Raw genomic sequence first — 23,156 nt, 5'->3', positions numbered from 1 at the left:
TAACAGTTTTTTAAAAGAGTTTATTTATTTGACACAGAGAGAGAGTGAGAGAGAGTACAAGCAGAGGGAAGGGTCAGAGGGAGAAGCAGACTCCCCGCTGAGCAGGGAGCCCGATGTGGAGCTTGATCGCCGGGGTCATGACCTGAGCTGAAGGCGGACACTTAACCGACTGAGCCCCCGAGGTGGGCAGAGAGGAACGGGAGGCCTCCAAGAGAACACAAGCCAAAGCTTGGAGGCTGGAATGTTTGAGATTGTTCGGGAGCAGTGAGAGGGCAGGGGCAAAGAGCTAAGGCTGGAGGTCTTGTCTGGAGTCAGATCACCAAAAGCTTTGAAGGGTGGAGTCACATACAAGAGTCTCAGGACGGGACTCAGCTCAGGAGCCACCTCCTCCTGGAAGCCCCTGGGTTGGTGCCTCACCTGGACTCCGTGTCATGGCGGTGACCATTTTGTCTGTCCAGGCCATGCTCCTGTCGGGTTCACTGCTGCCAAGAGCCTGTCCCTGAGGAGTTGCCCAGAGTTTTTGTGAACCTGAAAAAATCTGGTCCAGTCCCTCTACCTAGCCAGTGAGCTCTAGAGGCCCAGGGCCAGCCCTTAAGGGCTGAGGAATCCCATCTGTGGTTACTGTGGGCCTGTGGTTCATTTCTGTGGCCAGCCTGGAGCAGGAGACTGAGATATCTCTGGCCCCAAATTCCAGAGAAACCAGTCAGTAGATCAAAAAGGGAAGGACGCTGAGCTGCAGTCCAGAGAGAAAAATCCAGGTCAAAAACCTGATACAGGGGCCCCCTGTGGAACGTCCAGTGGTACCCCGCTTCAGGCCCTGCCCGACGCTGCCACGTGGAATCCATTTGCAAGAGCTTTGCCCAAGCGAATGCAGGGCTGGTGTCTCCAGGGCCCGGTTCACCTCTGGTTTGGACCCAGGAGGGCTGTGAGATCAGGGTAGCAGGCAGGGCGGGAGGGCAGGATGTAGGCCCTCAGCCCCTACCTCAGCCCTCCCCAGTCCCCCGGGCCCCTGGCTTCAGCTTCTCCAGTGTTCTGCTCACCGTGGACAGGCTGCTGCGGGCTCCTGGGGGGAGAGACCAGGACAGGGCCGCCTGAGCAGACAGACTCTGGAGCAGAGCAACCCAGAGGGACCACGGGGGAGAGAGGGGCATCCCAGGGGACAATTTCAGCTGAATTTAAAGAGGCACAGATGGTCAGAATGGCCCTTCAAGAGGACAGCAGCATGGTGGGGGCGGTTAGAGAGAGGACTCTGGGGCCAAATACCTGGTTTCAGGTCTGGCCCAACCACTTCCTAGTTGCCTTACTTAATCTCCCTGTGCCTCAGTTGCCCTACATATAAAGTGGGCCTAATTACAGTACCTTCCTTATGTGGTTGTTTTGAGAATGGAACAAACTAACACATGTAAAGTGTTTGGAGCAGGCTCTGGAAGGGGCCTTTTGCTGGGATTAGGCATCCTACCACTGGTGGCAGACGCTGTGGGCTGGGGCCATCTTTGAGAAACTCCTGCCCTAGAATTTTCTGGTGTGTGGAGATGGGAGAGGAGGAAGATGTTCCATTTCAGGAGAGTTGGATTCCGTCATTGGAGAAGAGGGTGAAAACATAAACTCGGGCATGGGACCTAGGGACAGTCCCAGTGTCCATGGTGGGCATGATGGAGAAGGCCTGAAGTCAAACAAGGGGAGCCCGGCTCAGCTTGGAGCAAGAGGGGTTTTGACCAAACACATGGCAGAACCGCCCGATATGCTGGCTCCCGGTGACTGGGGACGTCTCTTCTGCGTGTCCCTCAAGGCTTCTCCCAGGGTCTCACAGAGCTGCTCAGCCAAAGAGCGAAGATGGAAGATGGACTGGAATTTTTAAAACTTACCCTCTTTATTGCCATTGGCACTGGATCTTCCCTCCCCATGGTCTGGCCCTGGGTGGGGGTGGATTCTCAGGCTCCCTGCGGGATAAGACCGCCCCAAGCCCCATGGTTACTAAGCCATTCTCAGATCAAGTCTTACTTTGGGAAGGGAAGTCCTTCCCGCTGTCTCATCTCCATCCCTGCTGCTGTCTTTGCTCCACCACATTCCTTGAGGTGACCCATATGATTAGGGAGTGGAGTTGGAAGAAACGGGCCCTTGAAGGGGAGGAGGGTGGACTTTTTAAGGAGGTGGGCATCATGGGGAGAACTAGGAATATGTAAAGCCCTCCAGGATTGATGGAGATGGTAGCATGTATGTGGGGGGCAGAGATGAGTAAAGGAGCTATACAGGGGTCCTGAGGTCTTAGGAGTGGTAGGGGGTGTTTATGGGGGTTCAAGGAATGAAATGGGCTTATCTGGAGATCTTGGAGGCTTTGGGGGAGTTGGAAACTCTCTCGGGGGGAGATGGGAGTTCTGGGCGCTCTGAGCTGGCTGAGGCACACTTGTAGCAACAGGCTGGAGTCTGCTGCACAGTAGTCATGGCAACGCCAGCAGACCGCACCTTGTGCGCATGCACACACACACACACACACACACACACACACACACACACACACAGCCAGGAGCAGTCACACACATGGGCTCGGCTCCACCACACAGTGTGCCACAGACTTACACACAATGGGTCTCACCCAGCAGTCCCTGGAAGAGGGCTCTGCTGGGGGCTGGGGGGAGGACTCACCTATGGTGGGCAGAATGTGGTCCAGGTTGAACCGAGCCTTTAGGAACGGGTAGGCCAAGATGAGGAGCCCTGAGAAGAGAGACACAGAGGGGTTCTGTGATGGGGAAGGGGCCTGGTTAGTGCAGGCTGCATGAAGCTGTGGGTAGGCTGTGAGCCTGGGGATGTTTTCTGAGGGGGATATGCGTGTGCATGGGAGGAATATGAGTGTGTAGGTTGGAACTGTGGGTGCGTAAATGTGAGCCTGTGAGTGTTGGGAGGGGGCGGCTCCCCAACACCCAGCTCTAAGGCGGGGGCAGGGAGTCGTGCCTATCTGGGGAAGGGGCTCCAGGCTGTGAAGGCCCAGGCTCCTAGCTCTAGCCCGCCCAGGTGATTAGCATGGTTGGCTTCCTTCCTTCTCAGCCAGCTGGAAATGGGCCCAGCTGACATCACCACCAACTCTCCTTTGCCCCGCCCTCCCCTTGGGCAGGACTGGGAGCTCCTGAGCAGGCTTCTTCCCACCCAGACCTGGGGAGGGCTTTAGCAGAAGAGTGGACGGTGCCCTACCCACCCCCATTTCATCCCCAGACCAAGTGTCTGTGGCCTTTGGCAGGAGTTTGCCGGTCTGGATGCCAAGAACCCACCAACCTGGTGCTTCTGGCTCTGCTTTTGCCCCATTGTGGTGGAGTGGGGAAGGGATGGTACTCAGCATCATTGTGGGGATATCAGTGGGACTGGCCCAGATAGACAGATGGTCAGATGCCTGGAAAGATAGACAGATGCCCTGCCAAGGTATACCAGAAAAGTTGGATCTTATCTCGGTTCACAGAGTGCCCGTTGGGACCTCTGAACTCTTTTACCTGCCCCCTGTCAACCCACCCCCAATAGGCTGATGAATTCCACCAAAAACCCAAGGGCCCAGAGCTTGGAACTAGAGGGCCAGAGGGGGAGCAGCCAAAGAGGAGTGTGGCAGCCGGCTCCCTTCTCCACAGTGTCCTTATCCCTGGCAGAAGGAACCTCACGCCAAGCCTCCTCTGCCTCCCCGCACCCCGACAGCTGCCTTGCTCACACCTCCCCAACCAATTCCTGTTGAACCAGCCCTTCCCCCCATTTCTCATTCACCGGACCATGCCCCTGCTCCCTCTCTGAGCCCGGCACCTGCTCACCCAGACCAGCGGCGCCAATGAAGATGCCACCGACGGCAGCTGCAGCTTTGGACACGGACACACCGATGATGATGCTGCCGGCCACCAGGCCGAGGGCCACCCAGGCCAGCTGTAGGCAGCGGAAGTCTCCGCTGCTGATGGGGATGTCCATGCAGGTCTACCCAAGGTACTGTCTGCAGCTGGTGGGGCCTGTCCCCAGGAAGGCCCTGGAGGGCTCGGTCCTCTTGGATGTATCTTTGTTGGAGCTCCACCTTCAGAGTGGGAATTTCTGGGCAGGAAGATTCGGGGCTAGTAACCCTATCCCACAGCCCCCCTAGGGGCCCCCAGCCGCACCTTGACCTAGAATCCCTGCCAGGTCATGCCAGCCTACTCCTCCTCCCGTGAAGGCCCCTGAATCTGGAGGCCACTCTTGGGACTCTTGTTTGATCACATCCTGCCTTGGCTGTCAGAGTCCTGGGGAGCCTTCCTGCCCCACCGGGTCCCCCCCCCCCGTTAGCTTCCTCTCAGGAGGGCTTAGCCTGAGCTGCCCTGCCCAGGACGTCCCGCCCTTGCTGTCTGGAGCCTGCTCTGCGGCCACTGGGCCTTGGCCTATTAAAGTTTAAAGCAGTGGAGGAGGTTGGTCCAGGGGCCACGGGTTCCTCGGAGATGCAGGCAGCTGGGAGGTCCTGAGTTATTCATGAGTTTGCAATGTGAGCTGCTGCTTGCCCCAGAGGCCCGCTGGGGCTTTCAGCCCAGGTTCCGCTGCTGGTTCCTGAGGGGGCAGGATAGACTGGTGGCTTCCCGTGTGGCTTAGCAGCCAGGGATGTGAGGAGATTCCCTGGCTGCATGCTCAGGGCCCACTCTGCGCTCTTCTGCCATTTGGCTCATGAGGCTTCTGCTAGGGACGCAGAGGTGGGCATGGGAGGGGACCTGGACGAGGCTCAGTGACTGGAACAGGAGGAGAGAAAGAGGTATTCCACTGAGTTCATGCTCTTCCCCTTGCCCCTCCGCCAGCCTGTCAACCTCTGGTCTCCAAGGGGGAGCAGGGCTGAGGGGTCCTGGTTTGAGGCTGATTTCAGGGGACCTCCTTCTCCTCGGGTAGGCTTGGTATCCACCCCCTTAGTTGCCAGTGGGATGAAAGGGCGAGCCCCCAGCCCTCCTGGGATCCCTGGCAGGGGCTGAGAAGGAAGAGCAGGGAGCAGATGGGTGGGGGGAGGAGATGGGGTAGGAGGAAAACAAATACGGGGAGAAGGATTGTCAGGGACTGGGTGCCAGTGGCTAGGGGACATGGCTAGCACCTCCTAACGTACTTGCAGGACCCACCAATTCAAGGCTGGGCAGTGGTAGCCCAGCCCAGCCCTACCCCACCCCCAGACCCGGCCCTCGCCACCTACTGCATTCTCTGGCCCTTGATGGATCAGGGCCTCCCTGATCCCCGAATCTGGACCCGGTCCTATGCCTGCACCTAGGCACCTGGGCCCTCTTCCCAGGGTCCCATCACCAGCCCCACTGGCCTCTGTTTGCGTGCCTCTGTCTCCCCACGATGTCTGCCACCCAACATAGCCAGGCCACGGCCCTCCGCCTCCACAGGGACCCTGCCCCTCGCTTCGCCCCTTCTCTGCCACCGCCCTTCTGCTGAGTGTCTGCTCGGTCAGCCCCAAGTCTGTAAAGCCACTCCTGATGTTGCCTGAGTGGGTGGGCTACCTACCACTGCTCCCCCATCATCTGTCCTGTTTTCTGTCTCCTCTGTAGACTGTGAGCCCCTCACGGGCCGGTTCAGGGAGTGAGCCCCACAGAATGGCCCGAGAGGACCTGGCTTCTGAACACAAGGCAGAGCTCAGGGAGGGCCTGGGCCCGCAGGACGACCTCAGGTCAGCATGGAGGAGGGCCATGGGCCCCGTGGGACCTCTGTCTCTAACAAGGGGCTTTCCTTGGGCAGGGGTGGGGGCCTGAGAAGGCCAGGGTCACTGGACTGAGCTTCAGCAGAGGGAAGGCACTGATGGGAGGCTGGAGAGGGGCCTGGGTAAGGACAGGTGTGAACTCAAAGGTACATAGAGAGGAGGGGGACTGCAGAGCACCAGTGGGGTCCCCTGGCTGTATTCTGGGCCCCCATAAGAGGAAGCCCCCGGAGGTGGGCATTCCCCAGCTACAGCAGCTGTGGCCAACGTCCCCTGTGCCACTCTCCAGGATGAGGTCTGATTATTCCTCTAATTAGGCATCAAATGACAGCCCATGTCTCTGTCACAAGTAATTGATCCCCCACTGACTAGTTTTAGAAGGAGCTGTCAAAATAATTGTCTATGACAATGTGTTCCTGAGATGTTGAGCTCTGGGAATCTCAACACCTCACCCCCAGTAAGTGTTTGCATAACTAGCTGGGCAGGGGCGTAAGGCTGAGGGCGGCCCCCACACCGTCAGCAGGACAGGGCACCGCACACTGTGGGACCTGGGCCAGCCACTCACCTCCTGAACCTCACTTTGCCCATCTGGTGAAGGGGGATGTCGATGGCAGAGGCTGGAGGCAAGGAGGCCTGTGCATTGTGAGTTTCAGATCCCAGAAGAACACTCTAACCTCTAAAAACAAGACCAAATTCGAAATTAAAGGGTTTTGTTTTGGTTTTGTTTTGTTTTGTTTGACCTTGTAAATCCCATAGGGCCCAGAGACATAGGAGGAAATATGGAGGAGAGACACAGTAAACCATTATCAGTTACAAGATCACAGAACTACAAACCCATCCAAGATCCTTATGGAATAGATGGAGAAACTGAGACATGGGGAGTGGAAGGATGGCCCCAGAGTCCTTGAGAGAACCTCAGTGCCCAGATTCTGTGCTCAGCTGGGAAGTACTCTAGCATTTCTCTGTCCCTGAATTTCTAACTTGTCCTATTTGAGGTGGGAGGGATTGGCAACCCTACAGTCAGAGGGAGACACTGTGTTCAGTCAAGGCCTCCATTTTTTCCCTCTTGACAGGGGAGTGTCATTAAAGGCTACTTGAAACCTTTGTGATGCCTGCTCTCCTGTTGATTGGAAATGTAGAGAGGGAGGCTTGCTTATTCTTTCCTCAATACAGGCTGTTTCATCTGTGAGAAAGAAAACACAAGCCTGTCCTTGGGTGACGTGCCTCCTATCATAGGTAAAAGAGGTGGAAGCCCGAGTCACTAGAGGATGATTGCCCCGCCTGTTCCCCACCTCGCAAGCCTCGGAGCCCTCCTCGCTGAAGCCTGGGTCCCCGAGGCCTCTGGATCCGGGACGGCGTGTGGGGGGTGCATAGGCCCCAGGTCACAGCTGCTTTCCTCCACAAAACCTCTGTTTCGCGGCGAGGCCCGGGCCAGAGCGCACGCCTATGCTCTTTCCTCCCCAGAGGTGCCGAGTCCAAGGCTGGCACGGCCTGGGGAGGAGGAGGGGGTGAAAAGGCCTCAGTGTGGTTTAGTTCCGTTTATTTTCCTTGAGGGGTGAGGACCCTGGAAAAGAGCGTGATTAATGCCCTGGTCCCCTGGGGGACGGGCCGCTTTCCCAGGCTGTTCAGAAGCTGAACTCGGGGAAGTGGCTTCCAAGGCAACTGCTACCATGGCAACAAGAGTGCCAGCTGAGGGGGGACCCGGCTCCTGGCTCCAGGGAGCTGGCACGGGACCAGGGCACTGCTGTTCAGGAGCGGGGTCTGGTGAGAGGCATTCGGCCGGCAGGGAGAAGCGGCCCCCAAGGGCTCAGGCGGGTGGACATCTGGAGGGAGAAAGGCTTGGCCTCTGTGCCCAGGCCCCCAGACAGGGGTTAGATAGGAGTCCTGCTAACTGGGTTAGAGGCAGGAGGCCTGAGGTCTGGAACATGCCGGCTGGCCGGGACCAGCTTTCTCCTAAGGCCCGGTCCACACCTGAGCCCTAGAGCCAGGGGACTGGCCGCCACAGTTCCAGGCCCCAGAGCCTCCCTCAGTGTGTCTGCCATACCTACCCCTGCCTAGTAGAGCCAGGCACATGGCCCAGGCCTCAAAAAGGGCAGGGGACTTCCCAAGGTCACCCAGTGAAGAGTGGCAGGACTAGAACCCAGGCCCCCTGATCCCCAAACGCAGACTCTGCCCTGGCACTACAGCCAAGGGGCCTTGGGGACAGGGACCCCAGCCCAGAGGGGCAGAGCACCCTGTCGGCAGGAGAACCCCACAAAGGGCCAGAGGCCAGGCCCATCTGGAAAGCGCAGATCCATCTCCACCCACACACGCCAAGGAAAGTGGGGGAAACTGGTCTCCGTCACTGGCTCCGAGTAAAGGGATTGTGCCCTGTGCTGAGGAGACGGCAGTAAGAAGGACCACAACCACCACAGCCAACCCTGGACCACACACTGGCTGTGCACGCCTGGAACTGCTCCAACCACTCTACATTTAATCCCTCATTTCACAACAGGACCATGAGGTAAGCCCTAGCAGCCCCAATTTTTGGTTGAAGGAACTGCCGCCCTCAGAGACTGAGTCACTTGCCCAGGGCTCAAAGCTAGTTAAGTGGCAGAGCTGGGATCGGAAGCCGGGCAGCATGGCTCTGCATCCCACGTCTCTCCGGGACGAATCCCGGTTCTGTCTTCCTACCTGTACCTCAAGGTCTTTCTCTCTTTTCTCTGCTCAATTCTAAGTGGGGTGACATAATGGTACCTCACTCACCTCACATGACGGCTCTGAAAATTAAAGGAGATAATGCCTGGACATTTCTCTGCCAGTGGCTGTTGCTTAGTGCATGACAACGCTAACAAAACCGAAGGAGGCGCGGTAGCATTGAAGCGGAGCCGAGGATGATAGCAGCCTCGCCAGGTGGACCAGGGCGGGGAGGCGGGCTGGTAGAGGGCAGCGCCTGAGCAAAGGCACAGAGGCCTGAGAGCTGGCTAGAACTCTATCCAGAACGAGCCCAGGAAGCCCCTGGAAATCACCTCTCAGTTGGCCAACCCGAAGGACTGATGGGGTGGGGCTGGAGTCGAGACAAAACTCATACCCTGGTTCCGAGTCCCCAGGGACTGGGGAGACTTTGGGCCAGAAGGCTTAGATTCTGCAGGCCTGTTTTTCCAGCCCATCTGCCTCCAGCGAGAAGTTGCTGCAAAGGGAAGACTGTCAACAGAAAGGATGTCAGCGTCAAGACGGAGGCACTGATGCTGCCGGACAGCCCCTAGAGTTAGGAGCCACTGACCCCATCTCCCCTGTCCCCAGGGAGAGAAGCTGCCGGCAGCACCTTGTCTGCTGCCCTGGCCTTCAGACCTCCCTCCCGCTCCAGCTTGGGAACTTCTAAAGCCCCTTCCCACCCCAGCCCTCTCCAGTGTGGTTCTGAGGGTGACACAGGACAAAGCACACAAAGCCCTTTGCATGGAGAACACGAGAGCTGCGGACGTGAGGCCCATTTTTCTTTGTTCGAACTCTGACAAGTCCTGGGCACACAACAGATCCTCAAGAAAGGCTTAGTGCTGCTCCAGACTGAGGGGACCTTCATTCCTGCTTGGGCGCGTGGCTGGCCTGTGCACAGGGCACACCTATTAAGGCATTTTTTGAAGCTGGTTTGTGTGATGGTTGCTGATGCCTCGTCTTCCACCTGATAGGGAGACCCTACAGGACAGAGGCTGTTTCTCACTCCTCTCTGGGTCCTGGCACAGGAGACTGACCAATGTCGAGGAACTTCATTTCCTCACCTAAAAAAGAAAAGCAATGATCTCTCCTTCACCTTGTTTTGTGGATCCAGTGAGGGGCTAGATTTAGAGGTCCCAGTTAGGGACACCTTCTCCCCACTGGGTTGGACTCGGCCCCGCTCCAGAAGGCCTGTCTCCCTCTCAGGTTCACAGGGGAGGAAAGGACCACCAGAAAGGCCACAGCTAGAATTTAAAACAGTTTTATTAAAACAAGCACATTGTATAATAGCACTGTCGTGTTGTGTGTCTGACTTGTACAGATCCATTTTCTTTAGGCAGCTGGGCAGCTCGGCTTCTCGGGGGACCAGATGCACCCTCAGGCTCTCTGGCAGCAGGCGGCACATGGCTCGGACCAGGGCTGCCTGCGATCTGGTGCTACATCGGGCACGGAGCCCCTTCTAACTGCCCTGGACTAGTGCTGCCCTCCAGCAGACACAGCCTCTTAAGTCACTCTTCATCTTAACAGCTTAAAACCAGTTAGAATGATAGGAAATAGCTGAATAAAACCTTCCACATGCATGGACATTCAAGGACGAGCACGCCATGACATGTTCTGGAAAATCCACCGGCTTGCAGTGGGAGTTTAAAGTCCCATCTTTGCTGGAAGTGCATGGTTAAAAAAACAAATATTTTTTTAAACGAAATAATACGGACTTCAGCAGCAATCTCAAACAAGGAAGAGGATGATAAATGAGGGACACGTTTTGGTCCCGGCAAAGAAAGATTATGTGCTTCTCCCGCACCACAGACTGGAAGACTGATCTGGCCTCCTGAACGCGGAAGGCTCCCTGCCCTTTCCTGAATTGAGGGGATGGCTTCGCTCAGCCGAGGGGAGGACATCCGGAGGACAAAGGAAGGACCAGCGGGGGCGGGGGGGGGGGCGGTGACAGTGTAGGGAGAGGAAAGAGCCTCTGTCTACTGCCGCTTCTCAAGCCTGGCTCCCAGAAGGCTGCAGCCCCAACCCGCTGCCGCCCGCCCGCCCAGGAGAGCAGGCAGATCCTGGATCTGCAGGCGGGTGAGCAGGTGGGCGGGAGCCCAGCAGAGATGTCCCTGCCGCAGGCGATTATGCAAAGTGACAAGTGATTGCTTTCCTTTTCAAAGACAACTCCTTCGGATGGAGCTTTTTCCTTGAGGACTCCGGGGAGATGGGGGGTTGGGTGGGAACCTCAGGGCCTTGGCCGGGACGGGGGCCACGGAGCAGCTGCCTCTGCGTGCTCTGCAGACTTTTGCCGCGCCCAGGCGGGCCGAGGTCCGGGAAGCCGTGGCCGGAGCGGGTCAGAGTGCAGCGGGTCAGAGTGCAGCGGGAGTTGGGCACGGTTCCGGGTCGCCGCTGCGGCCTGCCTGGGCCAGGGCCCTCCGGCGGGCCAGGCGTGACTTGCAGGGAGGGGAAAGCCTCACAGAGCAGAGGCCCTCGACCATCGACTCGGACTCCTCTGCCAGCTCGTCTTCCTCGCGCTGAGAAAGCTGGCGGTTAAGGGCGATGGCCTCAGCCGCAAAGAGTGTCAGGTCCATCGTGCTGCTATTTCTACAGGGGCGGGCAGCACAGAGCAGAGGGAAGCGGGGCTCAGCGCCCTGGCCAGCCCACTCCCACACCCCTGGAGGCTTTTTCTGGGCAGCTCCTCTCCCCCCTTCCCCAAAAGTCGTTCTTGCCCAGGTTTGCAATCTGATTTCACTGAGGCTGGAATGGCTTTGAGCCTCAACTACAGTCCTTGGACTTAGGAGTTGGGACAAATGTCCCCTTCTCTTCAGAGCACCCTCCTCTGTGCTCCCATGCTCTACACCCAGCTCTCCCTGAGGAAGGGCCTGGCACATGAAGCGCGCACCCATGTATCCCCCTCCCCTGTCAGGGTGGGGCGCTCCAAGAGCAGGGGCTGTGCCTTTGTGTCTGTATCCCCGGGGCCCAGCCCAGGGCTAGCATATAGCAGGCACTGTGGGTTTGCCCGATACATCTTCTAAGGTGGACCAGAGGTTTGGAACCTCAAGGCACCTGGACGCAGCTCTGGAGAATCAGGCTGGCTCACTCCAATGGCAATTACGGTGATGTAAGACTTCCCCGTGTAACTCCCAGCACCTGGTCATGAGGTGGCTCCCTGGAGGGGTTCCCACAGTGTGGTAGCCCTGGCCCTTTGGGAATAGGGCAGTGCTCACTAGGAACACGGTTAGTGTTAAAAGGCACTGGAGTCAAACAGATCCAGGTTCAAAGTCCAACTACCCAAAGCACCTGTGTGGCCCTGAGTGAGTTACCTCAATCTCTATTCTTGGTTTTCTCATCCATAAAATGGGGTAATAGGAACACCTCTCTTTTAAATTTATCATAAAGATTATGAATAGAATCTCTGTAAAGCCCTTAGCACCATATCCTGCACGTGGTATGCATTTACTATAGCGCGGCCATTACTATTACTGTGTCTAGTGGTGACAGGACAACTGGTCCTACTGCCTCACAGTGCCCCCTCCTGCTACTGTCACCAACCCGCAGCTGCAGGAGGGAACCTTGGGGTGAATAACCTACAGATAAGGTCTTTGGGCTATAAATGGTGATTTCTAGTTAGATGCAAGCAGACATGGTAACAGTTTTTTCTCCTGCAAACAGCACCTGAGGGGCCTTGAAGGAGCTGGAGGGCAGGGGAGGCCGTCAGGTGGCAGCAGAAAAGAGGGGAAAGATGGGAGGAGCCCTGCGGAGAAGGCAGGCCAGGGAGCCCCTTCATGAGGATGACACCTAGGCTCCCTACCCCACCTCCACCCCAACGTGGCTGAGAGTTTGAGGGAAAGTCAAAGCCAAAGAAAGAAGGGCATCAGGTGTGGTTGGAGCATTTACCTCTGGAGGACTTGCGGCGTGGGGAGTCCCCTTTCTGGAGCTTGCTAGAATGGGAAGGATAGACGTGGGGGTAAGCACTGCTCCCTCCTTCAAGAGCTGCCCGACCCACACCAGTGCAGAGTGGGTAAGCTACTAGAGACTCCTGGCCCAGCACAGACACTTGGCCGAGCTTGCCTGTAGGGTCAGACCTTCCAAGGAGAGAGCAAGAAAGGACAGCTTGAACCCAGCTGATTCTGCATGGAGATTCACTCCCTTTGCCTGGCAAAGTCTTCTTTATCCTCCAAGACCCAGCTCGAGGGTCACTTCCCCTGAGAAGCATTCATTCTCCCACCCCTGCCACCTCCCTACCCCTGTCCAAGCAGAGGTGGACCCTCATCCTTTTGTACCCCTAGCACTTTTGATAAGCGTTTGTTACACGATCCCATAATTTATTCCCTTGTCTCCCCCTCTCCACTAAAGTAAGAAGACAGGGATTGGGTCCTACTCATCCCAGTATCACCAGAGTCTGGCATGGGGTAGGTGCTCAGTAAAGTTAGCAACTCTTGCGTGGCTAGGAATCAGCCACTCAGAGATTCTTAGATTGGGTCCCCCCTGTAACATGGGGCTGGCAATGTTTGTTTCCTTCCACTGGAAGGGCCACTGAGGCTGGCTAGGGCCTGGCAGACCAATGACACAGTAAATCACAGGAGGTCTGGCAGACCCCTTGGAGGGGCAGAAGTCAGGTAACATGCCTAACTGAGGAGGATGGTTAAAAATGTTTTCTGGTAAAGACCTGGATCCTTTGGGGAAAACACCATTTGCCTTTTAGGCAAGCTGCACCCCAGGACCACGAGGAGAACCTTTGTGCCCCGAATGCATCCTCACTGCAAGCAGGGAAGCAAGGCCCTGCTTCTGGCGTTCTCAGCTCATGACATGTCTGTCTAAGGGGAGGGTGCCACAGGCCCCAAATGCCAATACCAGGCTGCTTCCAAGACTGTGTGCCTCTGCCAATGGAAGGATGCGTGTGTCAAATCCCCCAGAGGCCTCTGCTCATTCCTGAGAGGCAAGGGTCAGTTAGGAGCCTAGTCCGGGGCCAAGGTTAGAGCCAAGTCTATGACCAGTAAGGGGCTCCTTCTGGGGCTACATCAGTGGCCACTTCACTCCACATGGGCAGGGACTGAAGCAGGTCTCGCTCCAGCTGAGGTCAGCCACCTGGGCTGCTGTCCAGTACTTGCTACTCTAAAAGCTTCCTCACAGCCACGCTACAGGCCTCAGGAGGTGGACTGCCGCCCCTCCCCGGGTTACTCACCCCCTGCACCCAAGGGTGCTGCAGAACTTGGGCAGCACTCAGTCTCTGCTTTGCATCTCGAACCAGGAGCTTGGAGATGAGGTCTTTGGCCTCGCTGGAGATGTGTGCCCAGTCCTTGTCAGGAAACTCATACTTGCCTTCTTGGATGCTCTCAAACAGCTTGTTCTAGGTAAAGAAGATTCCTCCTGACACCACGCTACCAGGGAATAAGTGGAATGTGCCTGCCATTGATTGGGTCACCCTGGGTCCCCTTGGCTTTAGCTGAAGCTGCGGCTCATGGCTTGGAGATGCTATAGGCTAGGGCCCTCCCTGGCCCCCCATCCCCGCTAAGTCATCAGACCACACAGAATGCCCCTGTCGGACAGAGATGGCTAGGCTACTTGGAGGGCTGCATGGGTGACACTTGGGGAATGCCAACTAGGGAACACAGCCCAAATTCCTCGGCCCTTCATACGGGGCCCCCACAAATGGGCCCCTGGCAATCTGTCAGGTTACAGCTCCCCGCACTGCCAAGCTTACACTTCTACTCTTCTTCCCCATACACATGCAGCTGTCTCACCTCCATGTCTTGGCTGGTTCTGCCACTCCTGCTTCTATTTCTTGGGCAAGACTCATGTTTGAAGGCTCAGCTCAGGTATGGTCTGCTCTAACAACTCTCCCCTGAACTCCCAGCTAAGCCTGTCTCTCTCTCACCCTGTCGCTGGCCCTTGGACAGAGGGGAAAGGGGCACCAGAGACCCCCTTCTGGAGCAGGAACACCTCCCAGCCCAGTCCTGTTGGGCATCCCCCAACCATGCTGACCCCCTGGCAGGCCCCGTGCAGCAGATCCCCGAGCTGTACTTACCTGGCACACCCTGCAGACCTCTCCCCTGTCCCAGCCACAGTCGGTCCCACAGTGACCTACGAAGGGGGGGTAGCCGCTCAGCATGATGTAGAGGACCACGCCCAGGCTCCACAGGTCACAGCGCTTGTCGTAAAAGGTGGCCTCATCCCTGAAGACCTCCACCACCTCCGGGGCCATGTATTCTGCAGAGCCACACTGTGGGGGCCAAGGTTGGGAGGGGAAATGGCAGAGAAGAGAGAGGTTTAGTCACAGAGAGGAGATGGCAAAGAGTAGAATGTCATGGGACTTGAGCAGGAGCATGGGGCCGAAGAGCAAGGAGTTGCCAGGAAAGCCGGCCAGAGGGCTCACCTGATACCACCAAGGCACCTGGAAAAGCTGGGCTAACTGAGCTTTTGTATATGGAGTCCTAGTGTTCCCCATGATCCACATGACCAGTTCCAGGTCACCTTCCCATCTTTCCAGGTCCTTCTCCAGTAGGCAGAGGCTCCTGGTCAAGAAGCTGCTCAGCTCTCTGCAGACAGTCACTTAATGTACAGGTACTTCAATGTACCAGGGGCACGGGTCCAGGAGGGGGTCTGTGGACATCCAGTCCCATAAAGTGAGTAGTTCTTTTTTTTTTTCTTTTTCTTCATCTTTTTTTTTTAAAATTGTAAGTAGGCTCCATGCTCAGCACAGGGCTTAAACTCACGACCCTGAGATCAAGATCTGAGCTGAGATCAACAGTTGGACACTTAACTCACTGAGCCACCCAGGCGCCCCCATAAGACAAGGAATTCTTAAAGTGAAGTCCCTGCCAAGCTTCTCTGCCAGCTTAGACCAAGGAGGTATAAGAATTCAGAATTAAGAGTCCATCCAAGCTGGGAGAGCTCTTAGAACAAATCCAATCTCCCTGCTTCTCCCATTTATAGATGGGAAAACGGAGGACGAGAAGGGGGCAGGGATTTGGTTTCAAATCCCAGTACAAGAATTTGGGATTCTTTCCTTCCATCCTTGCATATAAGATGCTGATAAAAACAAAACAAATTCTTTTTGCTCCCCTCTTCCTTACTGCAGCCTTGCCAAGAGATGCCTCCCTGGCCCCCAACACCCACAACTAATTAGATGGGAAGATAGGAAGTGGAGAAAGGACATTTTCCGTATTATTGGCAATTAGAGTTAATGACTTTGAGAACAAGGTAGCTCAGCGTAGTAGAAGCTAATACAGAAACATTTCTAATAATGTCAATTAGAATAAGACACAAGCACATTGAAATGCATGTCTTAAAAAAGGTTATTAGGAAAAATCACTTATGAAACATGCAAATCTCAAAAGACTCATAATAATTATAGTACATTGGGTATGTACAAGAGATGTCTAAGGAAGAACAGCTCCCAGCTGCACATCTGGGCATGAAATGTGAAGTGAAGGAAGCAACAGGATAACTCAGGCAAGTGATCCTACATGCGGAGAGCTGGGACCTCTCAGTTCTGGCCACAGAGAGACCACATTGCCCCTCCTCCATCACAGGGGGACGTGCTGAGACGCTGCCAGGGAGAGTGGGACTCAGAGCTATCGTGTGCTCAGGTGCAAAGGGCTGGCCTGGGCTAGTGTCTGTCTTTACCTGGGTCAGGAGTCAGCGCTCAGCCTGTTCCCACAGATACAATTTGTCTCATCATTGGCAGAGGACCTGCCCCAAACAAAAAGCTCCCATGTCAGTTTCATTAGCAACTAAACCCTGACGGGGTGGGTGGGGGTGGCTCACAAAGTGGCCAAATGACAACTCAGGCAGAAACACTCGGTTTTCCTTCCTTAGCTCTCTGTTCTGGACTCCAGCTTTGGGTTAGGGGTACTCCAAGGGTACAGGAGTCCTGAAGGAGGTGGTACAGGGTGCCCAGCCATACATACTGGAGTGGTCAGCTCTGGTGTGGTTATGGGGGTGCAGGAGTTGTTTAACTTCACCCCACTGCCCAAGTCAAAGTCACAGATTTTCACCGGAGACACCTGAAAAGGAAAGCAAAAAGCAAAGGTTACAAATATAAGAAAACCAAGGGCACCAGGAGACCAATGTGACTATGACACAGTCACTCACCCTCCCTCACTCCTTCCCCTCTCACTCGCTGGCTCTAACTACTGCACACACTCTTTCTCTCTCTATGGCTGCCATGCCAAAGTCCAGCTTTTTCTGTCACGTCATGTTTATTCGTCTTGGGTTAGAAATCACCTGATTTCTAGAAATCACCTGAGAATTTATCCTAAGGTGTCTTCTGCCCCACACTCTTTCCTCACTTCCTAAGAGAAAATGTGCATGCTATGTGGTGTCAGGCTGCTGTGCACTTAGTAAAACGAGTAGCAGACCTACAGAAGGAACTCTTGCCCACAAATGACAAATGATGGTGTAGTCTGCAGAATCAGAGAAGTAAATATGTATTCCTGAAAGACTCTTTGCAGCCCATTCAGTGGAGGGTACCACCTCAGGTGGCTTGGGATGACCAATTCATCTTTGCTTGCTTGGGACTTTGTTGGTTGCAGTACTGAAAGCTGTGTATCCTGGGAAACCCCTCAGGCCCGAGCAAACTGGGAGGGCTGGTCACCCAAACTGGATGTTGCCCCTGAAACCACAGACAGCGTGAGTCATCTCTGGAGCTGACCAGGAGGGCACCTCGAGTGCATGCAGAATGGCCTGCGTGGTGGAAGCAGCACAGTGAGCCTCTCAGGCTGGTTGTAGGAGTCCCAGCTCAGCCACTGACCTGCTGGGGAAGCCGAAAGTCTCTCAACTTTCCTTCCTCCCTTCCTTTCTTTCCTCTCCCCTCCCTTCCTCCTCCTCTCTTATACCCTTCTTTGTCACTTAACCTCTTTTTTTTTATTGTGATAAAACATATATAAAATAAAATAATCCACTTGAGCCATTTTTGAATGTATAATTCAGTGGCACTAATTATGGCCACACTGTTGTACAACCATCTCCAGGATCTGTTTCCAAAACTTTTCCATCATCCCCAACAGAAACCATCAGGTAGAAACTCCCTATTCCCCCCTCTCCCCAGTAAATACCTCATCTACTTTCTGTCTGTATGAATGTGGCTATTTCAGATGTTTCATTAGCTGGAATTGCACAATATCTGTCTTTTTTGTGTCTGGCTTACTTCACTTAGCATACTGCTTTCAAGGTTCGTCCAATGGTGTAGTGTGTATCAGAACTTCTACTGTTGGGGGGCTGAACAATATTCCATTGTATGGAGGGACCACATTTTGTTTTATCCATTTACCTACTGATGGACACTTGGGTTGTTTCCAGCTTTGGCTGTTGTGAATAATGCTCCAATGAACACTGATGTTCAAGTTCAAACCTCTGTATTCAATTCTTTTGGGTATATACATAGGTGTGGAACTGCTGAGTGGTGTGGTAATCCTGTTTAGCTTGGTGAGGAACTGCCACGCTGCTTTCCACTGAGGCCACACCATTCCGTGGGTTCCAATTTCTCCACAGCCTCATCAGCATTTGCTCTTCTCTGTTTTTTTCTTCTTTTTAAAATTCTAACCATCCTAGCAGCTGTGAGGTGGTGTCTATTTTTTTTTTTTTAAGATTTTATTTATTTATTTGAGAGAGAGGGAGCATGAGCAGGAGGAGGAGCAGAGGGAGAAGGAGAAGCAGACTCCCACTGAGCAGGGAGCCCCATGTGGGGCCTGATCCCAGGACTCTGGCATCATGACCTGAGCTGAAGGCAGATGCTTAACCAACTGAGTCGCTCAGGTGTCCCTAATGGTGGTTTTGATCAATATTTCCCTAATGACCAAGGATGTTGAGCATCTTTTCATACGCTATTGGCCATCTGTGTACTTTTTTGGGGGAAATGTCTATTCAAGTTCTTTGCCCACTTTTAAAATTGGGTTGTCTTTTTGATGTTGAGTTTTAGAAGTTCTTTATATTTTGGATATTAAACCCTTATCATATATATGCTTTGCAAATATTTTCTCCCATTCTCGGCTTATCTTTTCATTTTCTGGATAATGTCTTTTGATGCTTGGGTTGCTCTTAGTTTTAGTTTTTCAACCATAGAAAAGGGGCAGTAATCCTGAACCATTAAGATCAAATGAAAGGACAAAAGCCATGAAAGCATATTGTGAACCGGAGGCAAGAGAGTAGATCAGAGTGTCTGTGGAGTTCTGGGGTCAGACTGACTACCTTAGTTTTAATCTATATACCCTACTACTTACCAGCTGAGTGACTTTGGGCAGGCTTCTTAATCTATCTGAGCTTCAGTTTCATCATCCATACAATGAGAATAGTAATAGTACCTACCTCGTGAGAGTTTACAAATACTTAATAAGTATAAGTGCCTGGCACAATGTAAGCACCCAAGAAATGTTAACTATAATTATAATGATAATGGTGACAAATTATAAAGTCTTATGCCAGAGCCACTGACAGGAAATCACAAGATCTTATTTGAGGTAATGTATTACTACTCCCCACAAAAGAGCTGTAAGGAGCAGCTTACACTCACCACATTCTCTTGCAGCTGTTTCTGTTTATGGGCTATCCCTTAGTTCAGACCGACAATGTGTGTTCATACATACGCACCCGTATACATACACAGAGAGTCATGAATGTGTGCCAGCAAAACCATCAGGGCCTCAATCCCTCCAAACAAACAGAGAATTTGTCAAATTCTTACATGCTTATGGAAGTGCAAACACTTCCATTTACTGGTAGGTTAAGGTAAAGTTTCAAATAGGATGCATCTGTTCAACACCTAATCTACATGTTTGCTTTTTAATTTAAGGGCACCTTTAGAAATAAAAATGGAAATGGAAACCCTTTTCAGGAACTTGCTTCCTAATTAGTACTTCAAGTGGTGGGCACTAGCCGGCATATACCATAGCATAAACATCCTTTCTAGGCAAAGATTTGCTTCACAGAAGATTCAGTTGTTTATGACTCACACCAGCTGCTCTAAAGACAGGTGCACTGGGCTAGAAAACATTCATTTCGTGCAGAATTTTACAAACTCTCAGGTGTAAGCCAATCACACTGTTGATAAACAGCAAAGAAGAGACAGGGATTAACCCAATTTAGAATGCAGAAACACTACACCTTCGGTCTAACATTCTCATGTGTCCATAGTAATCAGTGCAGGTTGGTACCTGAGGCCGAGAGAACTGCTAACAACCCAACTGAAAATAGAGGTGGCTTCCCCACTTCAGTGTAAACTGTGACCCCCAACAAGTCAGCCCTAAGTACCTTTTCTGGAGACTCACACAGTATATTTTCCGGCTTCAGATCGCGATGAGCGATGCCTGAAATGACAAAGAGCAAAGAAATGGTTAACATATGCACATAATTATCAAACATTCCACACACAATTAATTTTTTCCAAATGCTGTTGTTCGCAGATTAATTTCCAATTATGGTACATTAAAAAAATCAACGAGCTGCAGGAGGCAGAAGTAACCAGAGACGAACCAAAAGCACAGTTGATTCTGCAAGTTCTTTTGAAGCCGAAGCTTTAGAAGTCGGGCAGGGATAAGAAGGGGGCTAAATGAATCCCAGCTAGCCTACCTCTCGGCACTGCAGTGACAACCAAGAATAAGAAGCCTAATATGAAGCAGAGCAAAGAGCCCTGCAAATGGCCATGCTTGGAACCGCAATGCAGAAATAATCATTGCCTTGTTTAAGAGCATCTCAGGGGGCTGAAGCTGCTCTACCTCATTTCTTCTTGTGTGGCCGACTTATAGAAAAAAATGATTCCCTAGGTGGGACTCCCTGCATGTTCAGAGGACCAAGTGTTAGTTAACAAATCTTCCAAAGCTTGTCCAATCTCCTTCTCACCTGCTCTGCAGGTCCAAGACAGTCCTGTCGGAAGCACAGCAAGGACTGCTTTAGCTTGAGGGTACCGTTCTTAAGAGACACCTCCCAACTCTGCATTTTGACCAGACTTCCTGAAGGAGATGCAGACAGCAGCTTACTCCATGAGGGGTTAAAAGCTGCTGACCTGGCCAAGAAGGCACGTGGGGAAAAACCACCTTCTGACCAAAGACAGGGACAGAGAACCAACTCATAGGGCGTGGTGGACACAGAAACTCCATCTCTCTTTCCTTCTGCAGAATGCACAATGCAGAGACAGAAGGGCTGGAAGGTTGAGCAAGAGCCAAACAGCTGGTACTCAGAAGTACTGGAAAGTAGCAGAGGATTCACGGAGTCATAGGAAAAAGCGGAATCTGCTTTCCTAAAACTCCCTTGATGACCAACTTCTCAGGCCGCCCTCCGATTTCCTGCTAGGAGGCGGAGGCCCAGCCCACCCAAGGCACTTCACCAGGGAGGGAAAACCTGAGCTCCAACAGGCTAAGTAACTTCATCAGTCACCTAATTGAATGAGAACCCAGAGCAACTCAGTCCAGGCTGTACAAATTGAGTCAGGCTACAGCTTGCTGCGCTAAAAGTGAAAGATATTTTCCATTATAGCAAGTGCTCCCACAGAAGGATCACGAGCCACACATGGAGCCTCGCTCTCCAAATAGGTGCCAATGGCCCAGTCGTCCCCCAGCCTGAGAACTGAGCGCCATGTCGGAATAATGGGCCTGCCTCTGTGAGCACGCTGGCCATCGAGCTGCTTGGCTTCATTTCCCAGAGGTTAAGCTACAGTATGTCCCGTATTTAAAAGTGTGGAACTTGTTTCCAGGCTGACCCATTCCTGCCCAATCCATCTTCCCAGTGTGAAGTTATTTAGAAAACAGCCAAGTTCAGCTAGAAATTGTTTTTCATCCCAACTTCAAGTCACACGGGCAGCTGGTTGGCTAGATGTTAGCAAGCACTTCAAAACTCCTAATACCACACCAACTCTGTTCCCTTTAGTGCCTTCTTCTACAAAATAAATAAATAAAAAATAAAACCGCCTCTGCCCCCCTCTAAGGTATGGGTCTTGCAAAAAGCGTGACCCAGTTTTGCAATCTGCAGAGGCAGCTCGGGGAACAGTTGTAAATCTTTGTCAAGCAGGTGTTACCTACATGCATCCTGGCTTTCAGAAACAGAACTAGTGCTATTCATCATGCTGGGGAAGTACAGACACCCCTTCTAGGAACTTGTGTCCCACGTGCCAGTCAGGCGCCCAACATGGCCACTGTCAGCGTGGAGATCTCCCTTCAGCCACGGGAGGAAATGAGGTAGGACCAGTGAGGCTGAACTCCCTGCACACATGCCCCCAGCATGCACTGCACTACTGGCACAAGGTGGGACGTGTGCCCAGAGCGCCTACAAGTGGTCTGGGGCTCTCACAACCTATGTGGCCGGCCAATATCCACAAAGGGGAAGCTAAGTTACCAACTATTCAATCTACCCTCTCCCGTCACCAGACAGATGGCTTTATTTTAAGGGAATTAATATTAGGAATGAAAATGCTTTCTGTCTGGCGGTGGATCAGGGTGGAGGAAGGAACACTCTTGCAGAACTACTATGTGCCGGGCACTGTGCCCCAACTGTGTTATACGTACGATTCAGACACAGGCCCACACTGCTCCGTAAGCGAGTGAGAATAGTGCCGCTTGCTAACCAGAACAGCGTTTAACTACTGTTGATGAAATAATTACCTCTCTTCTCACCGTAATTCTGCGGGAAGACATCATTACTGAGAGAGCACATAGCTGGTAAAAAGGTAACGCTAGAATTCGTTTTTTCATGGCACTGCTGTTAGGCACGTTTTAAAAATGTAACCATCAGACATATTTATGGAAATACAAAAACAATTTGTAAAAAGATTTAATTCACTCTAAAAGTTCTTAAACAATCAGTCCTAGATAAGGGACTGTAAACTGAAGTGTAATTCAACAACAGCAACCTGCAATTTACCATCATGTTCAACAGATACCTCAAAACTTAACCACATTAGTAGAAAAATGCATTTTCCATTTATTGTGAACAAGATATAAAACTAGATATATATTATCATGCTGATTTTGAAAAGAGAGATACAGGTGACATATTTTAAAAGACTAGAAGGGTGTGCCTGGGTGGCTTAATTGGTTAAGTGATCTCAGCTCAGATCTTAATCACAGGGTCCTGAGTTAAAAAAAAAAAAAAAAAAAAAAAACTAGAAGGGGCGCCTGGGTGGCTCAGTTGGTTAAGCGACTGCCTTCAGCTCAGGTCATGATCTCAGGGTCCTGGGATCGAGCCCCGCATCGGGCTCCCTGCTCGGCGGGAAGCCTGCTTTTCCCTTTCCCATTCCCCCTGCTTGTGTTCCCTCTCTTGCTATCTTGTGTCAAATAAATATATAAAATCTTAAAAAAAACAAAAACAAAAACCAGAAAACACCCAAATATTTATACTAGAATAGTATTATGATGAGGCTTGCATCCTTCTAGGACAGGAAAAAGAGATCATCCATACCCACCCACTCATACATCTTATTCGTCATGAAATTTACTCTTTTTTCCCCCGTTCTTTCTCCCGTGTCTCTACCCTTCTTAATAGCGCCACATCTGCCTGCCATCCAAATCCGAAGCCTAGCACCATCCTGGCTCACTCCCTTACCCTCATGGGTGGGGCTGTGAGCTGCACCAGCTCCTGGCTTAGTTCTCTGCCTGATCTGCCCCTCCCCTTCGGTGCCCAAAGGCTGGCCGGTCCAACCCAATCACCGAGGCAAAGGCTTAGTTCACCTTTGGTGTGCAGGAAGTCAAGTGCAGTGGCCACATCCCGTACCACTCGGCTGGCTTCCCGCTCATTGAAGTGCTTCTGCTTCTGGATGTGGGCCAGAATGGAGCCTGAGGAGAAGAGACACACAGTATGACTTTTTGGGCTCTAGGAAGTATAACTTCTCAGA

The 23,156-nt window shown here is 52.8% G+C and overlaps 2 protein-coding genes across 9 annotated transcripts in view; both read right to left on the bottom strand.

Annotated features, from left to right (window-relative positions):
* On the bottom strand, positions 1-6,920 carry KNCN (kinocilin). Of its 4 annotated transcripts, XM_028123226.2 has the most exons (8): positions 6,228-6,920; positions 3,786-4,053; positions 3,268-3,403; positions 2,644-2,712; positions 1,866-1,940; positions 1,041-1,063; positions 418-499; positions 1-326 (listed from the first exon to the last, which is right to left on the bottom strand). In XM_028123226.2, exons 1-8 carry the CDS (start codon positions 6,248-6,250, stop codon positions 136-138), a joined length of 867 nt encoding a protein of 288 aa, XP_027979027.2. In that variant the 5' UTR covers positions 6,251-6,920; the 3' UTR covers positions 1-135. The 4 variants fall into 4 exon arrangements, with proteins under 4 accessions (XP_027979027.2, XP_027979026.1, XP_087878565.1 ...); XM_028123225.2 differs by lacking the exon at positions 3,268-3,403 and having other exon boundaries at positions 3,786-4,712; XM_088022439.1 differs by having other exon boundaries at positions 234-499.
* Positions 6,921-9,122: 2,202 nt separating this feature from the next.
* The window catches only part of MKNK1 (MAPK interacting serine/threonine kinase 1), a 33,594-nt gene continuing 19,560 nt past the window's right edge, over positions 9,123-23,156 (bottom strand). For 4 of the 5 annotated variants that reach the window (XM_088022438.1, XM_028123219.2, XM_028123220.2 and 1 more), the window contains 7 exons: positions 22,993-23,097; positions 19,586-19,641; positions 16,249-16,344; positions 14,364-14,558; positions 13,521-13,685; positions 12,233-12,276; positions 9,599-10,939 (listed from right to left, as the gene is read on the bottom strand). In XM_088022438.1, coding sequence (XP_087878564.1) covers positions 10,705-10,939; positions 12,233-12,276; positions 13,521-13,685; positions 14,364-14,558; positions 16,249-16,344; positions 19,586-19,641; positions 22,993-23,097 — 896 coding nt within the window. In that variant the 3' untranslated portion in view covers positions 9,599-10,704. Of the gene's footprint in view, positions 9,418-9,598; positions 10,940-12,232; positions 12,277-13,520; positions 13,686-14,363; positions 14,559-16,248; positions 16,345-19,585; positions 19,642-22,992; positions 23,098-23,156 lie in introns of those variants that run through there. The other variant, XM_088022437.1, reaches the window with a different exon arrangement.

This window comes from Eumetopias jubatus, unplaced genomic scaffold, assembly GCF_037043125.1.
Source record: "Eumetopias jubatus isolate StellerSeaLion01/CBP00866 unplaced genomic scaffold, mEumJub1_p1.0 scaffold_4, whole genome shotgun sequence".
NCBI classification, from domain to species: Eukaryota; Metazoa; Chordata; class Mammalia; order Carnivora; family Otariidae; genus Eumetopias; species Eumetopias jubatus.
This window is presented reverse-complemented; position numbering and strand designations above follow the sequence as displayed.

Bases quoted from the DNA above. Each gene is read 5' to 3' on its own strand.
- KNCN (XM_028123226.2), bottom strand. From the start codon at position 6,250: ATGGGCAAAGTGAGGTTCAGGAG. The intron at 4,054-6,227 runs GTGAGTGGCTGG...CTTCCTGCCCAG, and splicing joins GGCAAAGTGAGGTTCAGGAG to AAATTCCCACTCTGAAGGTG. The intron at 1,064-1,865 runs GTAAGTTTTAAA...CTCTCCCCCCAG, and splicing joins TGCCAATGGCAATAAAGAGG to GAGCCCGCAGCAGCCTGTCC.